The sequence below is a fragment of the Vombatus ursinus genome, unplaced genomic scaffold, assembly GCF_900497805.2.
Source record: "Vombatus ursinus unplaced genomic scaffold, bare-nosed wombat genome assembly UNPS02014781.1, whole genome shotgun sequence".
Lineage (NCBI taxonomy): Eukaryota > Metazoa > Chordata > Mammalia > Diprotodontia > Vombatidae > Vombatus > Vombatus ursinus.
In genome coordinates, this window is record NW_020954559.1 from 35,739,522 (window position 1) to 35,766,852 (window position 27,331).

The 27,331-nt window shown below is 35.8% G+C and overlaps 1 protein-coding gene across 4 annotated transcripts in view; it reads left to right on the top strand.

Annotated features, from left to right (window-relative positions):
- Nucleotides 1–27,331, top strand: part of LOC114046191 (rho guanine nucleotide exchange factor 7) — a 317,431-nt gene that overhangs the window by 285,671 nt on the left and 4,429 nt on the right. For all 4 annotated transcript variants that reach the window (XM_027866432.1, XM_027866431.1, XM_027866434.1 and 1 more), the window contains 3 exons: nucleotides 8,816–8,905; nucleotides 21,654–21,753; nucleotides 22,520–22,574. In XM_027866432.1, the coding sequence (XP_027722233.1) occupies nucleotides 8,816–8,905; nucleotides 21,654–21,753; nucleotides 22,520–22,574 (245 nt within the window). The remainder of the gene's footprint in view (nucleotides 1–8,815; nucleotides 8,906–21,653; nucleotides 21,754–22,519; nucleotides 22,575–27,331) is intronic.

The following is a 27,331-nucleotide window of genomic DNA, read 5'->3' on the forward strand; positions in this document are numbered from 1 at the left end:
TTAATTATTGAGTCATGTTTCTTCTCAAAAAAAATTTCCCAATAGAGTCAAACAATTAAGCTGGTTTTCATTTATTTTTTATTTTTGTTTTTGTTTTTTTAGGACACTAAAAATCATTTTGTATTGCACCAGTGATTCCTGACATTTTTTTTTTAGTAGGAAGACCTTTTTAAGGTTAAGAGCTTCATAAACACACATAGGATTAAGTATCCATTGATGGAAAAAATATAGTGTGAGAAAAGTGACTGTGAATTTAATGCTAATTTTAAATGAGTTTGTATTTTGTTAATCACAAAATCCACGTACACTTAAATATACGTCAAAGACCTTTAGTTTACAAAAGGCATTTTTGCTTAATATTTTGCTGAAACTAAATAAAGGTCAAAATGGCAATGCATAGTATGCATGTGGGTTTGCAGCCCTTTTGTCGGAATCTCACGGTGGCCCAGGAGTCATTGCTTTTCACGTTGGGTACCACTGTATTATTAAATGGAAGGAAGCATTTGCAATGGTAATTTGAATGTAGCAGTATACTAGGACTGGCCCAGGCAGAATTGTTAAGGAGGCAGAGTTTGTTGCCTTCATCTTCCCATCTTCATTGCCTTACTAGGCTCTAAAGCAGCCCTCCATACCCACCTAGTTCTTGCTTCTATCTCTTGGCTTCCACCTGTCCCCCAGTCTGCTTTGGGCTTAAGGTGATAACAAATATGATAAACTCTTGTGCTAAATGTGCCAATATGAGATCTGTTTCCAGGTATCATGGAACTTTTTAAACTTTGACCTTTTGGAAACAAGACTGCCATTCTTGGCTATGCCATTAATAGCTCTATTATTTCATCTAGAATATCACTTATGCTGTAGGTGCATTGTACATTAGAAAGAGCACTGTATAAAGAAACCAAAAAAGTTTGAAGTCTTAGTAGTAGCTGGGTACCCTTTGGCAGCGCAGTTACTTACTCTCTGTGAGCCTTAGTTTCTTCATTTGTAAAACGGTTGTGATAGTACTTGGACTACCTTTCTTACAAATTTATTGTGAGAAAACTATTTTATAGGCTGTGAAACACCACAGAAATGTGAGAGTTACCTTTATTATCCCATTTTGTTCACTCCCCCTTAGATTGTAAAGGTTATAAGATGTTGAAGCATCTGGCATACACTCACAGGGACAAAAAACAAAAAACAAAACATCTCTGTCTGGATACAAACCCGTGGAGATTATAGTTCGTGGCTCCTAAACCACAGTTGTACAATATCATCACAATGCAGATCAAATGCAGCCTGTCTGGAACTCTGTGATCCACACTAATCTAGGATGAATGTGCACCAAAGTGATTCTAGGCCCCAAAATTAATTGACTCACCAGTCTCATCAGGAGCTAATTTAATGGAGCTACATATATATGATTAATTAGAATTAGATTTGTAGAGTAACAGAATTTTAGAATTGGAAGGAACCTTAGATGTCACGTACTCTAGCCCCTTCAATTAACAAATAAGGAAACGGACTCAAAGAGATTAAGTCTAAGGTAACACATAACTAGTTAGTAGCAGTTCTGGCATGAGAATCTGTTATATTCTGACTTCTAATCCACAGTTTTTTTCCCACTATACCACACAACTTCTTTGGTTAAAAAAATTGGTACTCTTACATAGAGTACTCTTTTTATTGTTACCACCCACATTGTGTTGGGTTCTAACATAGTAAAGACATATGCAGTCTTTAATACTTAACTACCTTTCTGAGTACATAACAGAGCAGACACAGCATTAGCACCTTTAGGAATTTCCCTGATATCCCTGTCAATTTAGACTTCCTTACCTAGAAGAAGTCTGGCTCCATAGTCATCTAAGATGATAGAATATTACTTAATTGAACAAATAATTTTGTTGCTTTAGAGTTTGGAGGGCAGTGTTCCTCTCAAATATCTCAGATAAAATAGAAAAGTTTCCAGTCTAGCATCCACACTACTTTTGCATGACAGAACCTTACAATTATAGAATTGATAGGAACCACAGAAGACATCAGTTCCAGTGCCAGTACAAATGAGAAACACTCAACGTGTGTTTTCACAAAAAGCTTGCATATATTATCAGATGCATTGCTACATTTAAAAATTTTTTTTTCTTTGTGAGGGATAAGAGATCAATATATTTGAAAATAACTGTGAAGTAAAAAACAAAGGCTTAAAAACTTAAAAAATAAAACTTAAAAATGTAAATATGGGAAGCACAGTTACTTTGCAGTTTTCAAAATGCACAATTTATTATAAAAATGAATTGTTACCGTATGTCAAGACAGTAAAGAAGGAAATAGTGATGGCTGACCTTGAAAATTCTTCATATTTTCTCACAATATAAAGCTAAATTTGTAAAACTATCCTCAAAATTGGAGCACCTGTTGGGTTAAGTAGGTTTTGTAAGGGGTTGGTTGAGATAGGACTGAGAACTATGTAGAAACCCAAATAAAACTGTCATGAATCTGAATACAGTCTTTTGGGAACTAAGTGCTTTCTGAATTGTATTTTTTTCCAGTCTTCTCTTTGCTATGCGCCACAAGATATTTAATGAGCTTTCCCAGTTTCCAAGTGACATCAGCCAGTCTTGTAGATACTATCACTGATAAGTAGTAAGGAAGTAGGAGGCTATGAAAATTATCTGGATATGTATTATGAAATTACCTATCATTTGATCTTGATTTTCTTAGTTCACAAAAGCATGGCATGCTGTGGAAAACTGTTTGGGAATTGGCTTCAGGAATGAAATTTTAAATCCATGTCTTACTACTCCTTAAACTCATATGATTTATTTTCTAGAAATTACGGTTTGCCTCATGCATTTCTTACTACTCTCAAATGTTAATGTGGTTGAACTAGTATGCTGCTGTATACCTTTTTAAGTCTTCACACTCCACATGTTTTTCTAAGTATTTCACTGAAAGAGGTAAGTCTTTTAAAATTGTAATCTAAAGTGATATTTTATTAAACATAGTAACAGTGAGCCATAGCAAACAGTGCCGTAGTATTTGATGTGATATCTTAGGAAGGAAGTAATGGGGAGGTGGCACAATGAGGTGGAAATCCTACTGAATTGGGAATCAGACAACTTGGGTTTAAATCCCAACTTTACTACTAGAACGTTATGCCCTTACTCTGGGGGAGGGGACCCTGCTTAGTCATTTAACCTCAGGAGACCTCAGTTCCCTCTTCTGTAAAATGGTTAAGTTGGATTATATAATCTTAATTTAAGATGTTTCCCAGTTCTGACATTCCGTGATTCTATAAAACTGTTACTGAAGCATAGCAGGAAGCCTTTTGAAAAGCATCCAGTAATGTAGTTTTCTAGTAGAGGCATCTAGCTAACCTAGTATAACCAAGGCAGAAAGACCAGTGGCTTAGTTCAGATCCCTCTTTACTACCTTGCACAAGTCACTTAACCTGCTTCCTCATCTGTAAAATAAGGAGCTCTGAAATCTTTTCTGATTATAGCTCTATGGTCCTGGGAACGCTTTAATTTTATAATACGTGATTCTTAAAGCTGTAGAACTACAGAGTATCTTAATTGGAAAAATCCTTAGAGATAGCCTGATCTAACTCTCATCTTCTAAAGATAAGAGAACTCAGGTGAATCCTAGGTAGGTTAAATGACTTGTCAAGTTTATAGAGCTTATTTAGAACCTAGGTTTTGGCTTAGTTCTTTGCACTTTCTTCCACCCAGGCTGTTAGGTTTTTCAAGATCCTAAGGTCTGTTTTCTGTTGAAGATGATAGCTTCCCATTGAGTGAGGAAATAGAAAAAGGACCATCCCTTATAAGAGATCAAGTCTTGCTGTACTTAATGTTGACCAGATGTATAAAATGAAATGAATGGTGTAATTAAATGACTCCACGTAAATCTCTGGCATCTGTTTGCAGTGTTTCTTTGAAGCCCTCTTTTATGCCCATAGTAGTATTGAAACATAAAAGCTCCCATTTAGTCAAGGATATCTAACCAAATTACAATAACTTGTGAGCTAAAACCATTTGGATGTATAGCCTGAACAGGTCAGAACCTCATATCTAATTGTCATTTAACTAGGGTTGAAAGTTTGTGTCATGCAATGCAGAGCTACAATAAGACTGTGTACCCTAGGCAAAGTTTGAAAATGGAGAGTGTGTACGTGAGGGTGCACATACACACATACTTTCACACATGTGGCTTGACTTTTATCGTAAGTTCCTACATATCATGAACAGTGGTATTTTCCTGCCTTAGAATGTATTAATTTATTAAAAGTAACATTTAAGTCTCCCCAGCTGCTTACTTTGTCTATTCCTTTGGCTTTATTACCAACCACAATGACCCAGTTGTGGTCAGCTGTGAATTTTTCATCAGGGATTTTACCTTATAATAATGATACATTGAAGTTTGTTTTTTAAAAAAATTAATGGATGAGGATAAACTTTTTCCATAAAGTGACTGCCAATTATATTTGATCATATCATTACTACTAGTCATCACGCAAATGAAAAGCAGTGTCATCATATAATTTTTTTTAAAAAATCTTTTTTTTGACCCTCCATATCTGTTTTGTGTTTTTATTTTAATATTCCTAAAAGTCTTGGATTTCGCAGTATTTCAGAACAAAGCCCTCATTGTTAAACTGACTCTGGAAAGCTATCCAATTTCTGCCATCCTGTTCCCTATCTACAGGGCACTTGATAAATATAACTTCCTATTCAAGACATTAGCCTAATCTTATCTTTACTGCTGTCTTTCTAGTTATACTTTCCCTGGATTAGGCAGCATAACTATAAGTCAATCACTCAATACACATTTATTAATCACCTAATATGTGCTAGGCACAGTGCTCAGTTCTGGGGATATAATAGGAGTCCACGGTCTAATGGAAGACACAAGGATCTCTAACCAAATTACAATAACTTGTGAGCTGAAGCCATTTGGATGTATTGCCTGATCAGGTCAGAACCTCATTGTGGGAATAAATCATCTAATATGAGGTAAAGAGGGCTTACGTCAAGGTGGATGGCAGTGTCAGGAGAGGATATGTGTATGCAAGAGACGTTACAAAGGTCAGATTGACAGGCCTTGGCAACACATTTAATGTGGAGAGTGAGAGAGAGAGTGAGGAGTCAAGGATGACACCTTGATTGTGAACCAGGATGGCTGGGAGGATGGTGGTACTCTTGACAGTCAGAGAGAAGTTTGGAACTGGGAAATGTTTTAGGGAGTAACATAATGGGTTTAGTTTTGGACGTTAAGTTAAAAATGTCTAGTTTGATATGTGCAGTAGACATGTGAAGATGAGAATCTGGGTCTTAGGAGTTAGAGCTTGATAAGCAGATTTGAAAATCATCAGCATAGAGTGTTAGTTGAATCCCTAGGAGCTGATGAGATCACTCAGTATAAGAGAAGGGAAGAAGGCATGAGTTCTTGTGGGACATCCATATTTAGCAGGTATGACATAGATTAAGATATAGCAAAGGAGACCAAGAAGGAGCAGTCATTGGTAGGAGGCAAACCTGGAGAAAATAGCGTCCTGAAAACCTAGAGAGAATGTCAAAGAGAAGAGAGTGATCGACAGTGTCACAGGTCACAGAGAGGTCAAGAGGATGAGGATTGAGAAAAGGTTATTGGATTTGGCAACTCAGAGATAGTTGGTAACTTTCGAGAGAACAGTTTTGGTTGAATGATGAGGTTGGAAGCTAGACTGTAGAGAGTTAAGAGAGAGGAAAAAAAGTGTAGATGCTTATGATAGGAAGCACCCATTCTGGATGACCTTTTAAAGGAGTTTAGCCACAAAAGGGTTGTGAGACATGGGATGAAGCTGCAAGAAAGAAAGCATCATCCGAGGGCTTTTTGAGGAAGTAGATATGGGCATGTTTATAGGCAGCAGACAGGAAGGAATTGAAGTGAAATGAGAGCATGAGGATGATAGAGGAGGTAATCTGGAAAAGATAGGCTTGTATGGGATCACTTGTGCATTTAGAAGGCTTAGTGTTAGCAAGAAGAGCCATCTCTTCGTATGATATGCTTAGCATCAGTGTTTAGCACAGTGCCTGGCATATAGTAGGCACTTAATAAATGTTTATTGATTGATTGATGTGATCTAATGCTGGAGGAGGAGTTAGTAGAAAGCATCTGGGAGGAGAGAAGAAGAACAATCTCTCGGCAGACTTATTTTTTCAGTAGATAGTATGGCAAGATCTTTAGCTTAGAGAGCAGGGGACAGGAGGAGTCATGAGAGATTTGAGGAGGGATGAAAAGGTTTGGAAGAGCTGCTATGATGAATGGGATAGTGAGTTGATTAGGGAGGCATAAAAGGATTGCCTTGTAGCAGTGAGAACTCAGTTGAGGTTATGTCAGTTTACGTGGTTTTGTGATTTTCTCTAGCTTCGTTAATCAGTGTGTGTGGAGGAGCAAAGGCAGCATATGGTGGGAATGATCCAGAGTCAAGGCTTGCCAGGGCAAGATCAGTGATGATATAAATGGAGCAAGGGACTCACCAGAAGGAGACATTGTGGAGTTGAACTCCTTTGCCAGGGAATCAAGACAGGGAAAGGAGGGAGATAGTGTCACCAGTGCAGGAATGATGGTTTAGGAAACAACCGAGAGATCAAGGGATTGGATGTCATGGTGTGGACAAAGAACAAGGTTTGTGGTAGCAAGGTATGGGGAGAGGTGAAATGACAATAGATTGTGATCAGATAAGGAAATTTCAGAACTCATTAACATAGAAAGTGGAGTATTTGTGGGTGATGGAAAGATTAAGTCTATCAACATCTTTGTGTGTGACTGAGGTGACATGGAGGAGTAGGCCATGGGAAATAATATGTCCCAATGCTTCTTGGACATCTCAAACCCTAAGTCTTATAAGCATCTCAAATTTAACATGTCTGAAACAGAACTTATCTTCCCCCACCAAGACCCTCCCCCTTCCAAATTTCCCTGTAATTATTGAGTATACCACCATGCTCCTAGTCATCCAGGCCCACAATTTCAGTGTCATCCTTGACTCTTCATTTTCATCCTATCAGTTCATGGCCAAATCTTGTTGTTTCTGCCTTCACAACATCTCTTGTATATGCCCACTCCTTTCTACTCATACAGCAGTAACCCTAGTTCAGGCCTAAATGAACTATCTCCTGGACCACAGCAATAGTTTTCTAACTAGTGTTCCTGTCTCAGGTCTTTACCTGCTCTAATTCATTCTCCTGTCAGCTTTCAGGATGGTTTTACTAAAGTGTAGATCTGACCTTGTCACCCCTCCCTGCTCCATGAGCTCTAGTAGGTGCCCTTTATCTCTAGGATCAAACATAAATTGCTGCGTTTGACCTGTAAAACTCTTCACTTCACCTACACCTTTCTTACCTTTGTGGTCTCTCACATCTCCCTTCCATGTACTCTACATGTAGTCACACTGGCCTGCGTGGCATTCTTAAAACATGACATTCCCATCTCCTTTGCACTGGCAGTCCTCCATCCCTTGAATGCTCTGCCCCCTTACCTCCACCTCTTAGTTTCCCTAGATTCCTTCAGAATTCAGCTCAAATCCCAGGAAAGATGCCTTTCCTGGCTCTGTCCTACTGCCCTCCAGCTGCTGATGACACTTCCTTTCGGATGACTTCATATTTATGGTATATATCTTATAGATTCCTCCATAATTACATGTTGTCTTCTGCATTAGAATGTGTACTCCTTGATGGCAGGAATTCTGATTGGTCTTGTTTTGGTTTTTGCCTTTCTTTGTATCCCCACTGCTTAGCCAAGTACTTGGCACATATTAAGGACTTAATAAATATTTGTGGACTGAGAGGCTAGCCTGACTATTGGGGAAGATAAGTACGTGCCTTGGTTTCAAAGCAACTCTGGCTGGACCTCAGTCTCTGTGAAGAAGAAAAAAACAAGATACTGAATGATGTCAATGAAGGATTTTAATTCTTCTCTATTCTGCATCTGTAATACCATTAACTTACCGTCAGCCTGTAGGAAAGTGAACTCTCTATGGGATTGCTAAATTCTACTCTCAATGATTATTGTGGGAATATTTGATTGATAAGATCTAATGACCTCCATAATCTAAGATGAAGCTGAGTATATATCATTTGTTCTTCCTATAGCTCAGTTGAAAGTTAGTTTATCAATTGGTAGCAGCACTTTAAACATACTTCTTAATGATTTTTAATTCACTGATGTTATTTTGATATGGTTATTCAATAAAATGTAGCAATAAAAACACCTTAAAAACTCTTTGGATAAAAATGACTAACGAAGGAAAAAAGGTAAATTTTCTTAGTCCTTTCTGATGTTGAATTATTGACTTCGTATTTTCAAAATGTTTTTATTCAACAAATGTGAAATGTACTATTATAAGTTATTTTAAAATTGCCTTATTGCATTTGACTGTTGAAAATATCTGAAGTCACTGACTTCCTGAAAAGTATTAAATGAAACATACTTTAATTTGAAGAAATTCTAGGTGTCTCAGTGTGACAGTATTTGGGATGAATTTCATTTTATGTGAATTCTTTGGGGAAATCAGTTTTCGAAGCTACAGCATTCTTAATGATGAATTGCACAGGAGAAGCAGCAGAAATAGTCATCAGGAATTGTATGGCTCAAAGAAAACGGTGGACCAGTCAAGAAGGAAAGAAAACTGATGGTTCACCCATGTGCTCCATATTGTCCAGGCAATGCCAAGAGATCTGGAGAGACTCATAGTGTAGGTCTTTGTAGCAGATTCACAGAAGGGCATGGACAAGAATCACTCGGATCCATCACAGTGTTAAATTGATGTCAGATTTTGCTCTTCTGTTCATAGGTACAGCTGCCTTGGAAGAAGATGCCCAGATTCTAAAAGTTATTGAAGCGTATTGCACAAGTGCCAAAACCCGCCAAACACTCAACTCAAGTAAGTGTCTTAGAGCTGTGTTGACAGACTTGGTACATGGAGGTGTTCAGTAATAGAGTGAGGCAGAGCAGCCACCGAAAGTGATTGTTGACCACTGGTCAGATGTCTGAGTTGTTTTTAGTCCTTGGAGCTTGGATGTAAAATGAGCATCCCAAACTGAAGTCTTGGAACTATTTAAAGGGATCTGAGTTGTCTGTAATAGCAGAACTTGGTATGACTTACTGCACAAGCCTCTATTTAGAAGGTATTTCAGTTTTAAGAAAATCTTTACTGGAAGGTAGTAAAGAGAGAGGTCACTGGGGAAAGCACTAATATCTCATCTCAGTCACATGAAGTATTACTGGTGGTGAGTAGAAGTCTCTTTCAACAAGTTTTTCACTGAACAAAAAGTGATATCTTAGGAATTTCTGGCAGAATATTAAGCAGAATGAAAATAAGGTTACTCGAGGTTTTTTTTTTTAAATAGCTTGTGTAGTAACATACTTATGTAGTGTTTTGAGGTTCATAAAGCATGTTTCACTTTAATTTGTAAGGTAATTTGGAGATACAGAAAAAGTTATTCATCAGATGCCAGTATCACTGTAGTTTACTTATATTGTTAGCTGCTATTAATTATCTCAAGACAACTTTTACCTACACTAACAGTATTGAGGAAGTTGTTCTACTTTCCTCTTCCACAATGCTAATGGAAATGTAGGAAAGGTGGATATAGCATATTATTTTTGTTTAGAAAAAGACCTCATTTTGTTCTATTTTCACCATTTGGCTGATGCTGAGCAAGCAGTAGTTACTTTGAGGCCAGTTCTCAGGCTTTGCAGCATGCAATAATAATGCACCCTAGTAGCTGAATAGAAGACAAAGCGCTGCTCTGACTGTTCCTGTTCTTAGCCAAATTCTCCTATCTGTGGGTAAACCAGCAGAGGGACTGACAGTTTTATAGTACCTTGGCATCCAGTTTTTGGTTTGGAGAATTGTGCTCAATGCATTTTAGAATCTTCCTTGAATAATTTTGTAATGTTGTTTAAATTGTGTGTGTTTTTTGGAATTCCACTTAATTCATAGCTATTGGGCATCTAATGTACAAATTAATTTGTGGAACTTGACATTATTGTTTGCCCGTTATTTTTAAAAACTAGCTATTGCATTCTTATATGTTTTAAAACCTTAAATAATTTTTTTTCCTGTATCCTGACAACAAACTAAAGGAAACCTGAGAGATTACAAAAGAGAATTTTAGGTTCAAGATCAGGTTCCATGTTTAAAACTCTACAGTATACTTATGTCTACCTTATATAGGCGTGCAGAGTATTCACAAAGAATGTGAGGATTAGATTAGTCTATTTGATTTATCAGTGTAGTAACTGTTTTTGAGTTTCTACTAACTTGATTTCATCTTTTACTGAGATTCCTCTGAAAGCCACATTATTCTAAATACCATTTTTTTATATAAACTAAAATAAAATTTGACTGCTGCCAAAATACATATTTTTTATATCAGGATAGTCATTAGGAAAATTCATTTGACAAGTGATTTTTAAAAATTCACAGATATTCATTTGCTTAAGCTTGTGTGTTATTGATGTAAAGTATTATTGGTATTTTCATGTGTAATGAATATATTTTTAATAATGCATAATGCACACCCCAAATCAGCAGCCCTTATCTATAATTAATCTCACCAAGCAAGACAAATATTCTTTAGGATTCCATGGTTTTTTTTTTTTAATTGCAAAGTCTGCTGGGGACATAAAATTTACTATCATATTCAGAATCCACAGCTTTTATCTGTTTCTTTTATATGCAATTTATATTTATGCAGACCATAATTCCAGTTTTGATGCCATCTTGACTTTTGGCAGATTACTTTTCATCATTAACTTTCCACTCAGCAAAATAGAGATGAAAATGCGTCTTAAATAGTTTAGGAATCCTTTGGGTTCCTGGAAAAAGTGCCATGCACTAGACATGAGTCTAATAAGAATCAATTAAATCCATTTTAAAAATATTACTTAGCTACTAGTTTTAAACTTTTCCTATGCTATAGAGACTTTAACCAGCCACCAGAATTGACTGGTTTACACTTTGTTTTTTCTATATATTCTCTATGGCAAAAAGTGTTGAGGTGATACATAAAGTAGCTGAAGGGAAGACAGAAATCCTGGGTAATACACAGATGTATAATTAGCCTGTGAATAATCAAGAATTGGCTGTATATATAAATTGTTGAGTAAAAGTATTAAAAATTAATTACAGGGATTTTTTTAGAGTGAATAAAATAACTACATTAATGGTTCCTTGGATACCAGAAAGTTATTGGAATATTAATCTTGTTAAAAACAGTTTAAAACTCTTTGATATCAAATATTTCTTAAGAAAAATTTTAGCTAATGGTCTCAGAGAAATGAAGTCACATGGGATTGTACCTTCTCTAGTGCAAGATGCATTTTTCATAGTTATGAGATGTTGCCATAGAACATGCTCATGGCTTTGCTGCTTCTGGCTGCCTAAAGGCGATTGACTACTTAAAATTTGCACACATCTACCAAAGTGCTACTTTGCTTCTCTATAATGTATTTCCATTATTCCTGTACAAGAATAGCATTGGACATTGCATTTTGTTTTGTTTAATTAGTAATCAAAATACTAAGGACTGCTACAAAAATTTGCTTTTATTCTTGAGACAGAGTAATGACGGAGGGGTGAATGAATTGAAGTTCTTACGCTGTTATCTTGTGACAAATTTACCTAGACAACCTGATCATATCCAGTGTTGGGAAAAGTATCCATTTTTACCAAAAAATTAGTAAAAGTGATATTTAAAATGAAATATATGCATTGCACATTATTAAAATCACTTTATATTCAGTGTACTTCTGAACAAGGAGAAACTTTGTACGCTAAAACTATATCTTGTTAATATCTGTTGCTATGGAATAATAGCTACCCACCTCACAGAATCTTCCTTCTTTTTTTCAACAAAATGGTCCCCTGCTTATTCTTGTTAAGGTTTGGAAGCTGAATTAACTTTGGTGTGACCAAGAGAAGGAGCAAAGAGACAGTTATCTCTATGGTAGATTGTTACAAACAAAAGGAGTGATTTTGTTTAACTTTGGGTGTTTGTGCCACTGGAGGATTCCACCTCCTTACTTACCTCTTTCCCTGTTTTTTGTGTTTCTCAATCACAATTGCCTGGGCAGCTGTACTTTAACCATTCCCTCCGGCTGCTCCTGGGGTCTTTTCTGTTCAGCCATTTTGTTCCTACTTGCTCTCAGTGTCCTCCTTTTAACATTAGCAACTTTGCTGCATACTTCTTTTCTTGATTCTGTTCTTTGGTGACAGTGCTCCCAATCAGGGTTCACATCCTAGTTAATAGAAGCACAAAATGTTTATGATGCAGCCACCTCCCATGGCTTTCAGTGTTGAGTATTTCTATTGGCTTAATTTTCATGAATTCCATTGAGGAGCTTGGCAACACCCACACAAAGTATGGCATGGGAGGTGGGGGAAAGAGAGGAAAGTGGACTCTGTTTAATTCCTTTCTCCACTCTGAAATTTTTACAGTGGTCATATTTGAGAAGGTAAGTTTAGGCACACACACCCCCCTCCCATTCATTATGATGACTACTGGTGATTTCTAGTCTTGGCAGAGAGCTAGCTGAAGAAGTAAGGAAGTAAGTCAAAAATATTTTTAAATTATTTTGCAGCCTGCTAATATGTCCCTTTAATGACAGGGACACATTTTAATTAACCATGTTTCTCTTTACAAATATTAAGTGAAACAGACTCATTTGTTGTGTATTATAAAATTTTAAATGTTATTGGTTAATGGTCAAGCATTTACAGAACTGTCTTTTATAGTAGGACTTAATTTGATATTTTTTAAAGACTCAAAAATGAATAACAACTTAAAAAGTAAGTTTAAAAATTGTGTTCTAGCTTTATTCTTAAAGATATGATCTAGTTTTATTTTTCTAGTCTTTATTGTAAGTTATGTTTAGAGTGTAAAAACCCAGGCAGAAATAAGGATAGATAAGCTTTGATGCCTTTTTTGTTAACAATATTTTCTCTTTTCCTTCTCTTCCCATCACCTTTTTTGCTTTTGTTTCATGTTTTTTGGTTGTGGCTATTCCTGTATGTTCTCCTCCTCATCCCACCTCTGCCTATCCACATCTGCCATTTCATTTCACCCATACATCCTTAGCATGGCAAGGCACTGACCTGATGCATAATCACGTCTTGGCTGATGATGACCAATCAAGTCTAGACTCCTTGGGTCGTCGCAGTAGCCTTTCTCGTTTGGAGCCTTCAGACCTCTCGGAAGACTCTGACTATGACAGTATATGGACAGCCCATAGTTACAGAATGGGTTCTACATCTCGTAAGAGCTGTTGCTCATATATCTCTCACCAGAACTAATGCACTTCTGAGCTTTTCTTAACAAATGCTTGTTGTATCACAGCCTGCTTTTCTTAGATGTTTTCTCGCTGTTCCTCGTCTCTTTTTAATGTGATATTTTAACAACTTTTGAGAGCGTTTCTGATATTTTCCATTGTACATGGTGGAGGCTTGATTGCCAACTTAAAATTCAAATACCTGACTACTAAAGGGAGACAGTATATTCACTTAAGGATATACTTGAGTTGGTTTTTTGTTGTGGTTGTTGTTGGGTTTTTTGTTGTTGTTGTTGTTGTTGTTACTTTACTATTATTGATAGCTGTTGATTTGTAGCTCCCAATGGTTTGTTTTTTGACCATGTCAGTGTAGCAACTGTTTCCTTTTTTTGGATTCAGTAGTGTGAACGTTTTGTATTTTGTACTGAAACCATACAGGTTTGTGATCTAAGTGCCAGCAATATGGAGATACTTTTTAGCCTTATTATGGTTGAATTTTTTATGTATGGTAAACACACAGGTTAAGCAGGCATGGAATAAAATAGCAGTGAGAAAGATTAAAATGTTCAGTGAAAATACTATAAAATTAATTCAGATGTCCATGGATCTGAACAGTTTGCCAAGAGCATTTGGTAACACCATGAGCCTTCTTTACACTGCTAGCATAGTTCTTTGCCTTGACAGGTATGAATGAAGAAGGATCTACTTCCTAAGTTGAGGTTGTATCTTCACTCCACAGAACTCCATGCTTCATGGTGTAGTCCTGGGAAAACATTATTTATATTCATCCTGATATTCCCTGTTTGGCCGTAGTATGGAAGTTCGCCAGGTGAAGATATTGTGAACTTCATTAAGTGCCCAGTTGTTGCAAAGCATTCCCTAGTCCTTCCCTTAGACAACCACCACCGCTGACCCAAGTGAGAATAATTCCTGCCAAATGGTCCCAATGATGTGGGTACACATGTTGCCAAAAGCTGAGGTTCTGAAAGTTTACGCATTTAGCCTCTGAAATTCGCAGGTAGACTGTGCTCAGGCTGGCCTTTGGTAGGTATACTTAGAAATCAGATGCTTTGGCTTCAGTCATAGCTTTGGCTGCACCCTTGACATATGTATTTACTGTGTATGTAATAGCCATGAACACACATTTATTTGTTTTCAGCAAACAACAGCAGTGAAACCTTATTACAACAATCCCATACATATGCAAAATCATTCCTGTAATGGGATGTTTACGGCTGTTCTAGAAGTCAGAAGGTTGCCATGCAGTTCACAATTAAGAAAAAATATTTTTAGAACTTAAGAAAAAGAAAAAAAGAAAATATTCCCAAGTCTCTTGGGATTTGTTGTAAGAGGGTTTCACTGGCCCCACTCAGACTCTAATTTTTGCTTCACACAGAACTGAATGTGATAGCACTATTACATTCAGTTGTAGCTTTCAAATCTGCATCTGGGTCATTACTAGAGGGAAATATGTGTTCTCTTCAAGTGATAATGTATTTGGTGTCAAAATAGAACCATAGTGTTGTTTTAAGTATTTACTGAAATCAGCATCAGGAAACAAAATGCCATAATAAATCAAGAATAACATTTGAGTATTTTCGTTTCTTCCTTTCCTTAGGGTCGCTGTAATTCCAGGTGACTGTAATCTGCCTCTCCCTTTATCTCCCCTCCAAGCCCCCAAGCATATCTACACATGCACAAATCTATGAATTCAGTGTCCTGGTTTTCCTTTTTTATAGAGCTCTAGCACAATTTATACACTTATTTCTTTCCTGGACGGTAGAGCCTGTTGCTCACCAGCCCAGAGGTGCTAATGAATCTCTGTCAGACCTGAGAGAAAAATCCAATAGACTTAGCACTTCATATTTTAATGTAATATGAGTTGATTGTACAAGGAAGGTGAGTCTTAATGAAATAATTTAGCAAAGCTGCTCATCTAAGAAATTTCAGTTGGCTGCAGTATAGCCACTGATTTATTTATTTTCCCACTATTTTCATGTTTTAAAGAAGGTTGGCCAGTGCAAATTGAAAAGTTCACCAAAAAAAATTTTTTTAAGAATCCAGAATCCTTTATTCATATTCCAAGGTGATCAGGTTTATGTATGCAGTTAGTTTACATGGAGAATTGAATTTTCTAAGAAAGTCGACAGTACTACAATGTATGTGCTCACTTTGTAATGCAATGACTCTAGCAGTAATTTAGTTTTATTTTAATTTTCATATCACAGATCTTTTTATAATATCTAACTTGTGGGGAAAATATTTATTAATGCTTTCTGCATTGTTTTCAAGGCCATTACTTAAAGAACTCTGTTATATGTCTGTTTACTATGTAACCATACCTATTATCACAATATTGAAATAAGTTCCTGAACTTGAATTTTTCTTTATAACACTAAGGAACTTTTTGGTAATATAGATCTGAAATTTTTATTGATGCTTTATGCACCAAAATCTTTCTTTATCGTGGAAGTTAATTGACATCATTACAGTGATATTTTTTGTTGAAGCTAAGATCACTATAGAGTAAGAAAAATCCGGTGGGATGGTTTTTTTTTTTGTATGTTTGTTTTTTGGGGTTTTTTTTAGTTGTCCTTTGAGTTTTTAATTTGTTTTGTTTTTGTCTTACACCATTAACTGTTGTGAACTGGTTTAAAAGTGTTAGTGCTGCAGGCTTTAACAAACTTATAAAAAGATATTCCAGTGTGGCAATGGTGGTATGCAGTCCAAAGGTTCAGTGTTTCTATTTTTGTGGAACTTAAGCTGATAATAGTACCTTATGTTTATGCAATTCTGTAATATATGTGTACAGTTAGTGTAATAATGAACAAATGAAGAATATGAATTAGAAGGTAGGTGTGAGCCATTGTCAATACTTTCACACATGGCTTAAATGATGTTTCTAATGAATTAGTATTTACCATAAATTCACATCATGATCTATTACTTCAGTGTTTTGCATAAAGTTGCCAAAACACAGAAACATGTATATAGTGACATAAAACATTGAAATATATATACATATATATATATATATATATTGTGGATTTCATTTGTGAATGGGAAAAGCCATCTTTTAGTAGGTGACTGCCGTTTGAGACTATGAATTGGATGTATATCTGAATGTTGCATTGTATTGTACAGTATGCATATTATTGTTTGTGGTTGCATATGGCAATGAAGTGTTTGTTTTATAAAAAAAAGACATCTGTTATGTACAGTTGAAATAAATTTTGCATTTGCTAGCCTGTGGCTTTTAATATTTAATTGTCACATGGGGGAAAAACAGATTAGCTTAAAATTTTATATTATTTGGCTGTTCTCCTAAAAATCACATTGTATAAATGAAAGCCAGATGATAAAGCATTTTTTAAAAGCCCTCTCTGGCAGTAGAGTTTACATTTTCTCAGAGTTAAAGGTGTTCTAGATAATGTTTGGTCATTCCTTTCGATTTATTTGTTCTTCTATATATATCTTTCTAACTTTTTCTTTCAAAAATAATTCAATCACGAAAAGTTTAATCTTCTACAGAAAATATACTTCCCTCCCCGCTCCCATTTGCCATAAACAGAGATAGGAACAACTTTTTAAAAAAAAATTTTATGAGACAGAGTTCTTGCAAGTTCTCTCTGACATTGATTAAGAAGGTGGGAGAGATGGATAAAAATAAATATGAAGGAGTTACTAAAAGAATGTTAGACTTTGGCCAGAGACCAAAAAGAATTAGCATTTTATTACAACCTTATCTATCAGCCGTGTCTGTGTTAGCATCTGGAGAATTTTTATTAAAGAATTAGGTTCTTCTGTCAAATTAATGAGGTAATACTATTTCCTTTTTAAGAAAATAAAGTAGGTGAATATGAGAAATATTAGTATTTGAAGACATTTCACATTTATAATGTGTTAATAATCTTGCCACTCTTGTAAAGATCTCTCTGGGCTCAGCTGCATAAACAACCGCTTAGAAACTTAAGTCTGTTTTAGGCTGTGGTTCTCCCATAAACCTATTTTTAAAATGGGAATTGCATTCTGTTAAATCTCTGGCTATTAAGGAATTTGGTAAAATATTATTGTTCTTTAATAGAGTTTAGTGAAAATTACATTGACCTGGGAGTTTGGCCACAGTGTAGCCTTAAACAGGTCACTTAAGCTCTCTTAGTCTATTTATTCATTTGTAAAATAAGGGAGTTGGGCTAGAGGATTTTCCCGTCTCTTCTTCCTCTGAAATTTTGTGAGTCTGTAATTGATTGTTTGAATTTACACTTTCTCCCTAAAACCCGTTTGTCTAGGTTTGCATAAACACAGCTTTATAGGATTATAGATGATGTTTGATCAAAATTATTTATGGCATTTTTTGGAGGGTGAGTTGTAATTCATCTGTCTAATACAAATTTAGGGGGAAGTCACCACGACAGCATCTAAAAAAACTAATTTTAATCCCCTTTTTTATCATTTTACAAGGTCCTTTCTCAGCTTGTCAACTTTTTAAAAGTTTGAGTAAGAAATTAACCATTGTACTTACTTGTCAATGTGACATAGTAATGGCTGTTGTTATAACTTACCTTATGTAGCACTTTAAATGTTTACAAATACTGAAAAATATTGCCTCATTACTTTAATGAGCTCAAATTTAGAATTTCATAATTTACAATATTTTAAGAAGTATATTAAGAAGGGGGACAAATTATGATTATCATGGGAACTTTCTGGCTTAATAATTTAAATCTTCACATAAAAAGTTCCTGCCAACCACTTTCTGAAAACTGACAAGTTGGGTTTTTTTTGTTTGTTTGTTTGTTTGTTTTGTTATGTTTTTTGGTGAGGCAATAGGGGTTAAGTGACTTTCCCAGGGTCACATAGCTAGTACGTGTCATGTGTCTGAGACTGGGTTTGAAGTCATGTCTTTCTGACTTTAAGGCCAGAGCTCTGTCCACTGCGCCACCTAATTGCCCCACCTAACTGCCCCTTAAATGACAGTTTTAAAGAATCAAATACTTACAGCTAAAAGAGATGTACCATCAATAGAAGTCCAATCTCGAGGTTACCTATTGCCATTCTTACGTATACGTTTGTGTTCATGTGCACATATGCATGTACAAAGGCATATGGAGCATAAGTAACAATGGAAGCTAATGGAGTGTGTGTATTAATAAGCATCTCTTAGGAGATTTTATTTTTTAAAACAAGATAACATATATTGCTTACTGAAAACTAAAATTCCCTATATTTTAGAGAGATTTTTGTTTTTCCTTTAAGAATTCCTGTGGCAAAATATCTTGTCTCAAAATGTGTAAACACTAGTATTTTTATTAGTTATTTCTCACAATACCAGTTCTCCAAAGTAAATTTGCATTGTCATTACATTTTATATATAAAGAAACTGAGACATAGAGGTTAAGTGATTTGATCGATGTTTTTGAGAAAAAAAACAAAAACAAAATATCCACCCTTCCTATATGAAATAACACTTTACAGTGAATCACATAATAGTCTCATTTGAAGACAAATGACAGGTACCAGTTGTAATTTTTTTTTGAAAGCGGTATGTAAAATCTGTATTAAAAACCAGTTTGATCTAAGCCATTCAGGAGAGAAGACCTAGAAATCTAGATCATTCTATAACTCAATTCATCATAGCCCTATGAAATAATTTGAATTAAGCTTGGAAACATGTATTTTATATAGCAACCACAGTGTTTTCAAACACTACAGTATGAAATGATCTTTTTTACAAAAGCTTTGTTATCCTATTCCATTTTGAGGATGGGTGGAATTACAAATTAAATATGACATAAATACAAAACAGATGCTCTTTTGATTTGAACACAGTGCAGGAATCATCTGTTGAGAATCAGAGCAATGTAAATTGGGTTACTGATAACAGTGGGAAAATCCGTGTGGCTAAGCTTTTCATTAAGTACTAACTTCGTCAGTCTGATACTCTTTGTGTGGATCATTAAGAGACTGTTCCCCTCCTACGTATGTGGAATAACCATGTGAATCCTGGGCACATTTTGGTATATTTGTGGATAAATAAAAAACATTGAATTCTTATGGTAATAAGACTAACACTTTTTTTTTTTTCATATTAAAGGTACAGATCCCCTTTAGCCTTCTGAATTCTTAATCTGAATTCTGGATCAGGGTTGTTGTGAGGGTCAAAAGAGATAAACTGTAACACACTTTGATCATCATTATTATCGTTATTATTAATCTAGCAATTTGCCAAATGCTTTCCCCTGTCACTTGTTTTTGATGCTACTTTCTGTGGCAGTCTCTTTCCATGTGGTTTTGTGGCCCAGCTGCATTCCCATTAGCAAAGTGAGGGCTTTCTAGTTAAAAGATGTTGTAGAAGAGAATTTTTGAGATATCTCATACATCTGCCAGTCTGAGGAATGAAGGACTCAAATGTATAACAAGTCTGGAGAGTTTGTTGTTGTTGTTTTTTTTTTTTTTAAATTAATGTTGTCAAAAGATCACTCCTAGAATTGGTCACTTTTGGAGACAAGGTTATAAGACATAGACTGAATTACCTTTAGAGTGATTATTACATGTTTCCTTAGTATATAAAAGAATATTGTGTACTTTTTCTGTAAAGGTGGGTAGTATAAACGAGGCAACAATTTGTTGTTCCAAACAAAAGTGTTGGAACAACAGTTGGAATACAACGTGACATTTTTCTTCCCAAGAACATAGGCAGGAGGGTCATCCTTGAAATAGCATTTAAATAATATAATAATAATAAATATACCAGAAAATTAGATTTGGTGAATTCAAAACTGTATTCCTTTCTCACTTTTACAGGGCTTAGTTATTTCCAGGTATCAGATATAAGTCTAAAGACTGTATGTGATAGCACTGAAATTACTCTGAATGCTTCTGAAGCTTCTTTCCTTATTGTTGTTGGGTTTTTTTTTTAAAGCGGAACATGACTAGAGTAACTACTTAACAGCACCTAATAATGTGTTTCAGAGTACACAGCAGTGCCCCCAGATAATCGGTGCTAAAGATATGAATGATTAAAGAATATTTTTATGTAGTAGGAGCATCCTATGAAGTCTCTGAATTTATGTTTCAATGGTTGCTGAATCCTTTGATTCATTCAGAAGAGCATAAACTTAAAATTAGACACAAGTCACTGTGTCTTTGAAATCAATGATAACACAGTAACCTTTTGGTTTTATGTGGATTTTTTTTTAAAATAACATCTAGCACAGTTCTGTGACCACAAAGGTGTTCAGTAAATGTTCGAGATAACTGATTAATGAAAACAAAGAATGGTAGTCCTGAAATTGAAGTACCCACAATGAAGCAATTTACAACATTACTTTCTAAACAGATAGGTCTCTATATTTGTTGGGCCACATATTTTAAAAAGTTTATAACTGCCATAGTTCCCACTTGTGGCAGTTTTTGTCTTAGACAAATAATAGTTTTTCTCAGTCTTACATGTATATAATAATTTTTAAAGGGATGTAAAATTATAAATTTAGATTGTCTCGTACTAATACTTTCTAAAGCATTGTCATAATTGTAATTTTTTTCTTAATTTAAAAAAGATTTAGTTGTCATATCTCACATCTGCCATTTCTCCATTTAAAAAAAATAATATCAGCCCTAATTTCTTGGACTTTTCAGAATAATGCAGACTTCATTCCTTCAACATACATTTATTAAGCACCTACTGTGTGCAAGGCACTGTGCTAGATGCTAATTGGATTAGCATCCCTAATCTGTTGATTATATCCAATTTTCTTATTTTTTTTTATTTAGACAATTGCTTATATTCCTGAGAATTTGTAAAATAATTTACAAGGAACCACTAAATTTGATGTTTTTCCAACTAAAATGCCACAATAGTTCCATATCCCTTTTTAAACTTTATTTTAGATTTAAAGGTTTTAATGGTGTGTATATGTGTTTTTTTAAATGTATATTACTATGGCCAATGTGTATGTTTGTTTATTTTTTTAAAATGTGTATACCAGATTGATGTTGCTATCAAGGGCAGCAATGTGGCCCAAAGTTTTTTTATTCATTCCCTAATGAAAAGGTCTGTTTTAAATAAAAGCCCATGACAAGTTTTCAGTCTAAGATGATCTAAAGGATTGGTTTTTCTTTTTCCTTTGCACTCTCAGGGAAGTCTTGGAGGTAGTAGAGAAAGGGAAATGGTGCCCTGGCCTGGGGTTGGTTCCAGGCACCATAAGTGCGGTAGGCTGAGATTCCAACAGAAATATTGTAGATTATACAAGGTGGCCGGCCCTGAGAATTATAGTAGTTGAGATCTTGTAAATGTCAAGTGCTTTTGCTTAGTGTTGGCACCGCACTGACGTTGAACTTTTTCTTAATCATCCTAGGTTCCCGTAAAGAATCTGCTCCCCAAGTTCTGCTTCCAGAAGAGGAGAAAATTATAGTGGAAGAAACTAAAAGTAACGGTCAGACTGTGATAGAGGAAAAGTAAGATGTCCTCCAACAGTTCACAGAGGGTTGCAAATTTAAATCTTGGTACCTGCCCGCTACCTTTCCCCCCATTCCATCCCCTGTCACACTGAAGTTTGAAGAGGGTGGGCTTATGATTATAAAAGCTTTACTGTTCTTCCGCAGGCTGAATCTTGCTTTGGGTAAGAATTCTGCCATTTACACAAATCAGTTGAGTTTTAAACTCTTCCAGTTAAGATGTCAACATTGTAACATCGGAAAAATTAAGATTTAAGAGTATAGCAGGGGTGGGGAACCTGTGGCCTCGAGGCCACACGTGGCCTTCTAGGTCCTCGGGTGTGGCCTTTTGACTGAGTCCAAGTTTTACAGAAAAAATCTTTTATTAAGGGGATTTGTTCTGTGAAGTTTGGATTCAGTCAGAGAGCCACCCTTGAGGACCTAAAAGGCCACATGTGGTTTTGAGACCACAGGTTCCCTGGGGGCAGGTAGGTGGCGCAATGGATGGAGCACCGGCCCTGAAGTAAGGAGGACCTGAGTTCAAATGTGACCTCAGACCAAACACTTGACACTTAATAGCTGTGTGACCCTGGGCAAGTCACTTAACCCCAATTGCCTAAAAATAAAGAAATTTAAAAAAGCGACCACAGGTTCCCCATCCTTGGTAGTGCAACAACATTGACTTAGTTAATGAATACTCTGACAGGTACACTCTTGGCTAAGCATTTTAATATAACTGCTCAACCTAATGTAGTTTTTAATATATCAAATCATATTTTATTTTCAGGAGTCTTGTTGACACAGTTTATGCATTAAAAGATGAAGTCCAAGAATTAAGACAGGTGGGTAACAACTATACCTTAGTCATATATGTAGTCAGAAAAATAAAATCTTTATAAATACACACATACATACACACATCCTTAAATATGCATAGATAATCATGTCTTCAATATTTTGATGTTTTAAAGAAATATTTCACATATCTATTAAAGAGAGGGAGAGAAGGCTCATTATTTTCTTTCTTTCTTTCTTTCTTTTTTTTTTTTTTTTTTAAATAAAAAGGCGCAAACCATCCAGCAATCTCAAGTGGTTCTCTCTAGCAATTTAGTTGAGGCCGGTGACAACAGAAAAAAAAATGCCACTCATCCCAAACTTAGCCTGTTAGATATGCCTTGGGGTGCCGGGATAAGGATGGAAAATAGCCCAGATCCTACAAAAAGGTTCCATGATTCTTTACACTTACTCAGATTGTAATCCATCTAGTTTAATTGTAATCCCTAAGTGATTGTCTACTTGAAAATATCCAGTAAAGGGGAATTCACTGTCTCTCAGGGCAGCCTATTCTACTTTTGAGTAGGTGTGCTTTTTTGGTACCACTTATTCTTTGATAACAAGGGGCTATTGTAATTATTAGAGGACCAGCTCTAATTGTTAGGAAGTTTTTTCTTAAATTGAAACTGAATCTGTATCTCTGTAGCTTCCACCCATTTTCTCTTCCATTATTCTACTTATCCGTCATCTGGGAACAAAATAGAATTAGTCTAATGCCTTTTGTACAAAATGGCCCTTTTCATTCTCTTATCTCAGTCTTACAGTTATAAGGTTGCATTTTATTATGGTCTAGACTTGTGCTTCTATTGGTATGTGAAACTCCTAATGCTGAAACTCTGTCGATGCAGATCAACTGTCCTGGAAACTAGTCTCATGGCTGCTTAGACTTGGTTGGGGGACTAAGTGACTAAAAAACTTGGCACTATATGTCAAAGGTTTCCTAACATCTGAGACCAGCTTTGTATTCATATGAGGTTATGTGGGCAGCAAAATTTGTCATAAGATGAAAATTTTGACTAACAAACTAACCAATATATAATTACTTTTCCCTTAGACATTCTAACTAGCTTCACTCTAGTATCCTTGCCTATTCTAGCCTCCTTACCCCTCAAATTGCCAGTATCCCACTGATTATTCACAGGACTTAAAAAGAGAATAATTTGACTACAAAAACATTAAGAGAGGAACTTTAGAAAATAATCGAAATCCTAAAATATTTTTGTAATATTGATCTTTTTTCATCATGCTATGAAAATCAAACATATCATGAAGGGTTGTATCATTCTCTCATACAAGTGAGGTCTTGGGAAAAATTGAGCCCCTTCAAAATAAATCAGTATTTGATTCATTCTTTGTTCAAACTATAACATAATAATTCTGTCTTGTTTTCCAAGATAAAGCCCAATTAAGACCTTTTTTATTATCTATTTTGAGAGGATTCACTTTATTGGCCTTTTTCTTACACCATTTATTTTTGAATAGTGGCTCTGCTGGAAGATTGCTATCATTTCTCACCCTCTAACTCTAAGTGCTCTCTTCTCCAGGTTAAATATCCCCAGTTCTTTCAATTAATCCTCTTTTTATATGGTTTCCAGTTTTCACCATCCTTTTCTCCTATCCCTGCAGCTCTCCAATTTGCCATTGTCCCTCCTAAAATGAAGTCTTAGGAACCGAGTGTGGTATTTCAGCTCCATTGGTACAGCAGACACTATGCCATTGCCTGTAGCCTGTCACATTAGCTTTTTTGGCTATTATTTCACACTATTTACTCATTGAGTTTGAAGTCTTCCAAAAAACCCAGATCTTTTTCATACGAACTACTTTCCAGATGTACCCCCACCCCTATCTTGTACAGTATTTGTACGGTTAATTTTTTAAATTCAAGTATGGGACTTTACAAGGGCAGCTAGGTGGTTCAGTGGATAGAGTGCCAGGCCTAGAGTCAGGAAAACTCATCTTCCTGAGTTCAAATGTGGCCTCAGACTCTTACTAGCTGTGTGACACCAGGCAAGTCATTTAACCCTGTTTACCTCAATTCTTCATCTCTAACATGAGCTGGAGAAGGAAATGGCAAAACACTCTATTATCTTGTGCAAATGGGATCATGACAAGTCAGACACAGCTGAAGTGACTGAACAATGACAAAAATGGGATTTTACATTTGTTGCTATTTCATCTCAATAGATTTGGCGCAGTGTTCTAACCTGTCCTTTTGGATTTTGACTCAATCACCCAAAAGTATTTGCTGTTCCAGTATCCCAGCTTGATGTCACCTAGAAATTTTATAGGCATATGGTTTATGCCTTCATCTATGCTATTAACAAAAATGTTGAAAAGCACAGAGCCCAAAACAGATCATTGGAATACTCTATTGGAGTCTTCCTTCTAAGTTGACATCAACACATTAATTACTATTTTTAGGGGGTTCTGACATTCAGCTAGTTTGGAATGCACCTAACTGTACTATCGTAGAACTTTTCCCATTGTTCACAAAATGACTTGAGAGACTGCTAAATACTTTATAAAAATTCGGGTTTGTGATTTCTATGATCTTTGCCTGATCTACCACCTAGTACCACTGTCAAGAGGGAAAGTGAGGTTCATCTGGCATTGACTATTTTTTATAAAATCATACTCTCCCTTAGTGATCACCACTTCCTTTCCTAAGTTCTCTCAAGGGATCTTTTTAGTAATGTGTTCTTTTAAATTTTGCCAGGAATGGAAGTCGACCTCACTGTTTTATGGTCTGCAGACTCCATTCTCTTCCCTTTATAAAAAATCAGGACAATATTTACTGGTCTCCTGCCTTACAGCACCTCTCCCCTTCCTCTTTGATTTTTTTCAAAAACCACCAGTAGGAGTTCAGCAATCGCAGCCAATTTTTTTTTGCAATGTCTTGGGTTATAGGCTTTCTAACACAGGTGATTTGAACTCATTGAGGACAGTTAGGACACTCCCTTACTATCTCCTTATTGACCTTGGGTTTCAACTTCCTCTTACCTATTTTTGTCCTATTTTTTTCTCAGTCTAAAGCTCTCTTAAAACTCCCCTTAGCAGAAAAACTGAAGTCGAAAAAAGTTAAGGAGCAATGCATTCTCTTCATATTTTCATTATCATCCCATCCACACTAAGCAGTGGCCTGATCTTTTTTTCTTTTCTTTGCCTCACAACATAGCTAAAGTGCCTTTTTTTTGTCCTTTTCTACTGCACTCAGCTCAATTTGAATGTTAGTACTTTTGATACTGTTGTATTATTCCTGTGGAACCATAGCAATGCTTTATATTTTCACCCACAATTCTGTTTTCTGTACATTGCTTTTAAAAATCAGAATTGTTCAACTTATTCCCTGTTAATTCCCTTATTGTCCTATTTGGATAGCTCTTTTTCATTTTTGAAATATTTTATGTTTGTGACTTCAGAACTTCATTCTGAAGATCTCTTCATTCTTTTAGGGTTATTTTTCCCTCTAGAATTTTAGGCTATAACGTCTTACTTATTTTTTCTGAAAACCCTTTGCCATCTACTTGAGTAGAATATAAGGCAGGGTGGGGAACCTGTGGCCTTGAGGCCACCCTTTGACTGAATCCAAACTTCAGAGAACAAATCCTCTTAATAAAAGGATTTGTTTTGTAAAACTTGGACTCAGTCAAAAGGCCACACTCAAAGACCTAGAAGGCCACAAGTGGCCGCAGGTTCCCCATTCCCAAATTAAAAGTATATGTCAGATTATGTCTGTCTTTCCTCTCATTTTGTATCATGAATTCTAAAATGGTTGGTTCTCTTGCATTAGGATTCACCTTGTTTATTACCAATACTTTATCTATCTGTCTATCTGTCTATCTGTGTGTACATATAGATATATAGATATTTACATCTGAGGACATAAATTTCATTCCTGTATTTTTTCTAGGATGTTGGCTTCTATGAATTACTGATCCATTCTACTGATATTCTTCTTCCTTTATTGTATCTACTATACTTTTTAGTATCTGGTTTGGTAGATTAAAGTAGGCAATTTCTCCCTACCCCTTCACTTTCTTAAAACTCTTTTGACTAGGGGCTTAAGACAAATGTTTTTATTTTTTGTCTTACCAATTTTCATTACATTGAGTCTGTTCCTGGACTATCTATCATTCCTATATGTAAGCTGTGGCTTAGAAATCCAAGTCCTGTTCTCAGATACCATCTTCTTAACCAGCTGTTCACGTCCCGATTCTGCCTTTCTTTTCTTCTATGTTCAGTTAGCAACAATGATGAAAACACTTCGTATATCCCTACGGTCTTCATTTTTTTCTGGAACTTCATAATACTCAGCCATGCTTCCTAGGTTTACTTGGCAGGGTTAATATTATTTCCTCATGAAAATCACTGGAACTAGGTAACAATTGTCAGATTTGTTAAGGTTTATGAGGAAGCTTTCCAACGCATCTTGGATATTTGGTCCCTGAAAACAACTCTATCATTCATGTCAGGTTAACAAACGATCTCATTGATAGCCCTCATGAAAAAGTTACCACGACCACTTCTCTCTTTTTTTCCCTGCTACTGTCTCCTGGTGGTGCTTGCAGATCTGCATCAGCTTTCTTTGGTGCGCAAGAAACCACTTCCTATGCAGAGGGTGTAGCTCTGTTCTCTAAAAACAGATGCTCACCTACCTATGAAACACCTCCAGATATTCATTGCTACTTCTACTTTCCTTCCTTATCTATGCTAGTTCTTCTACCCTCTACCAAGCAGAGTTTAGAGATTCCCCTCTGAATCTTCA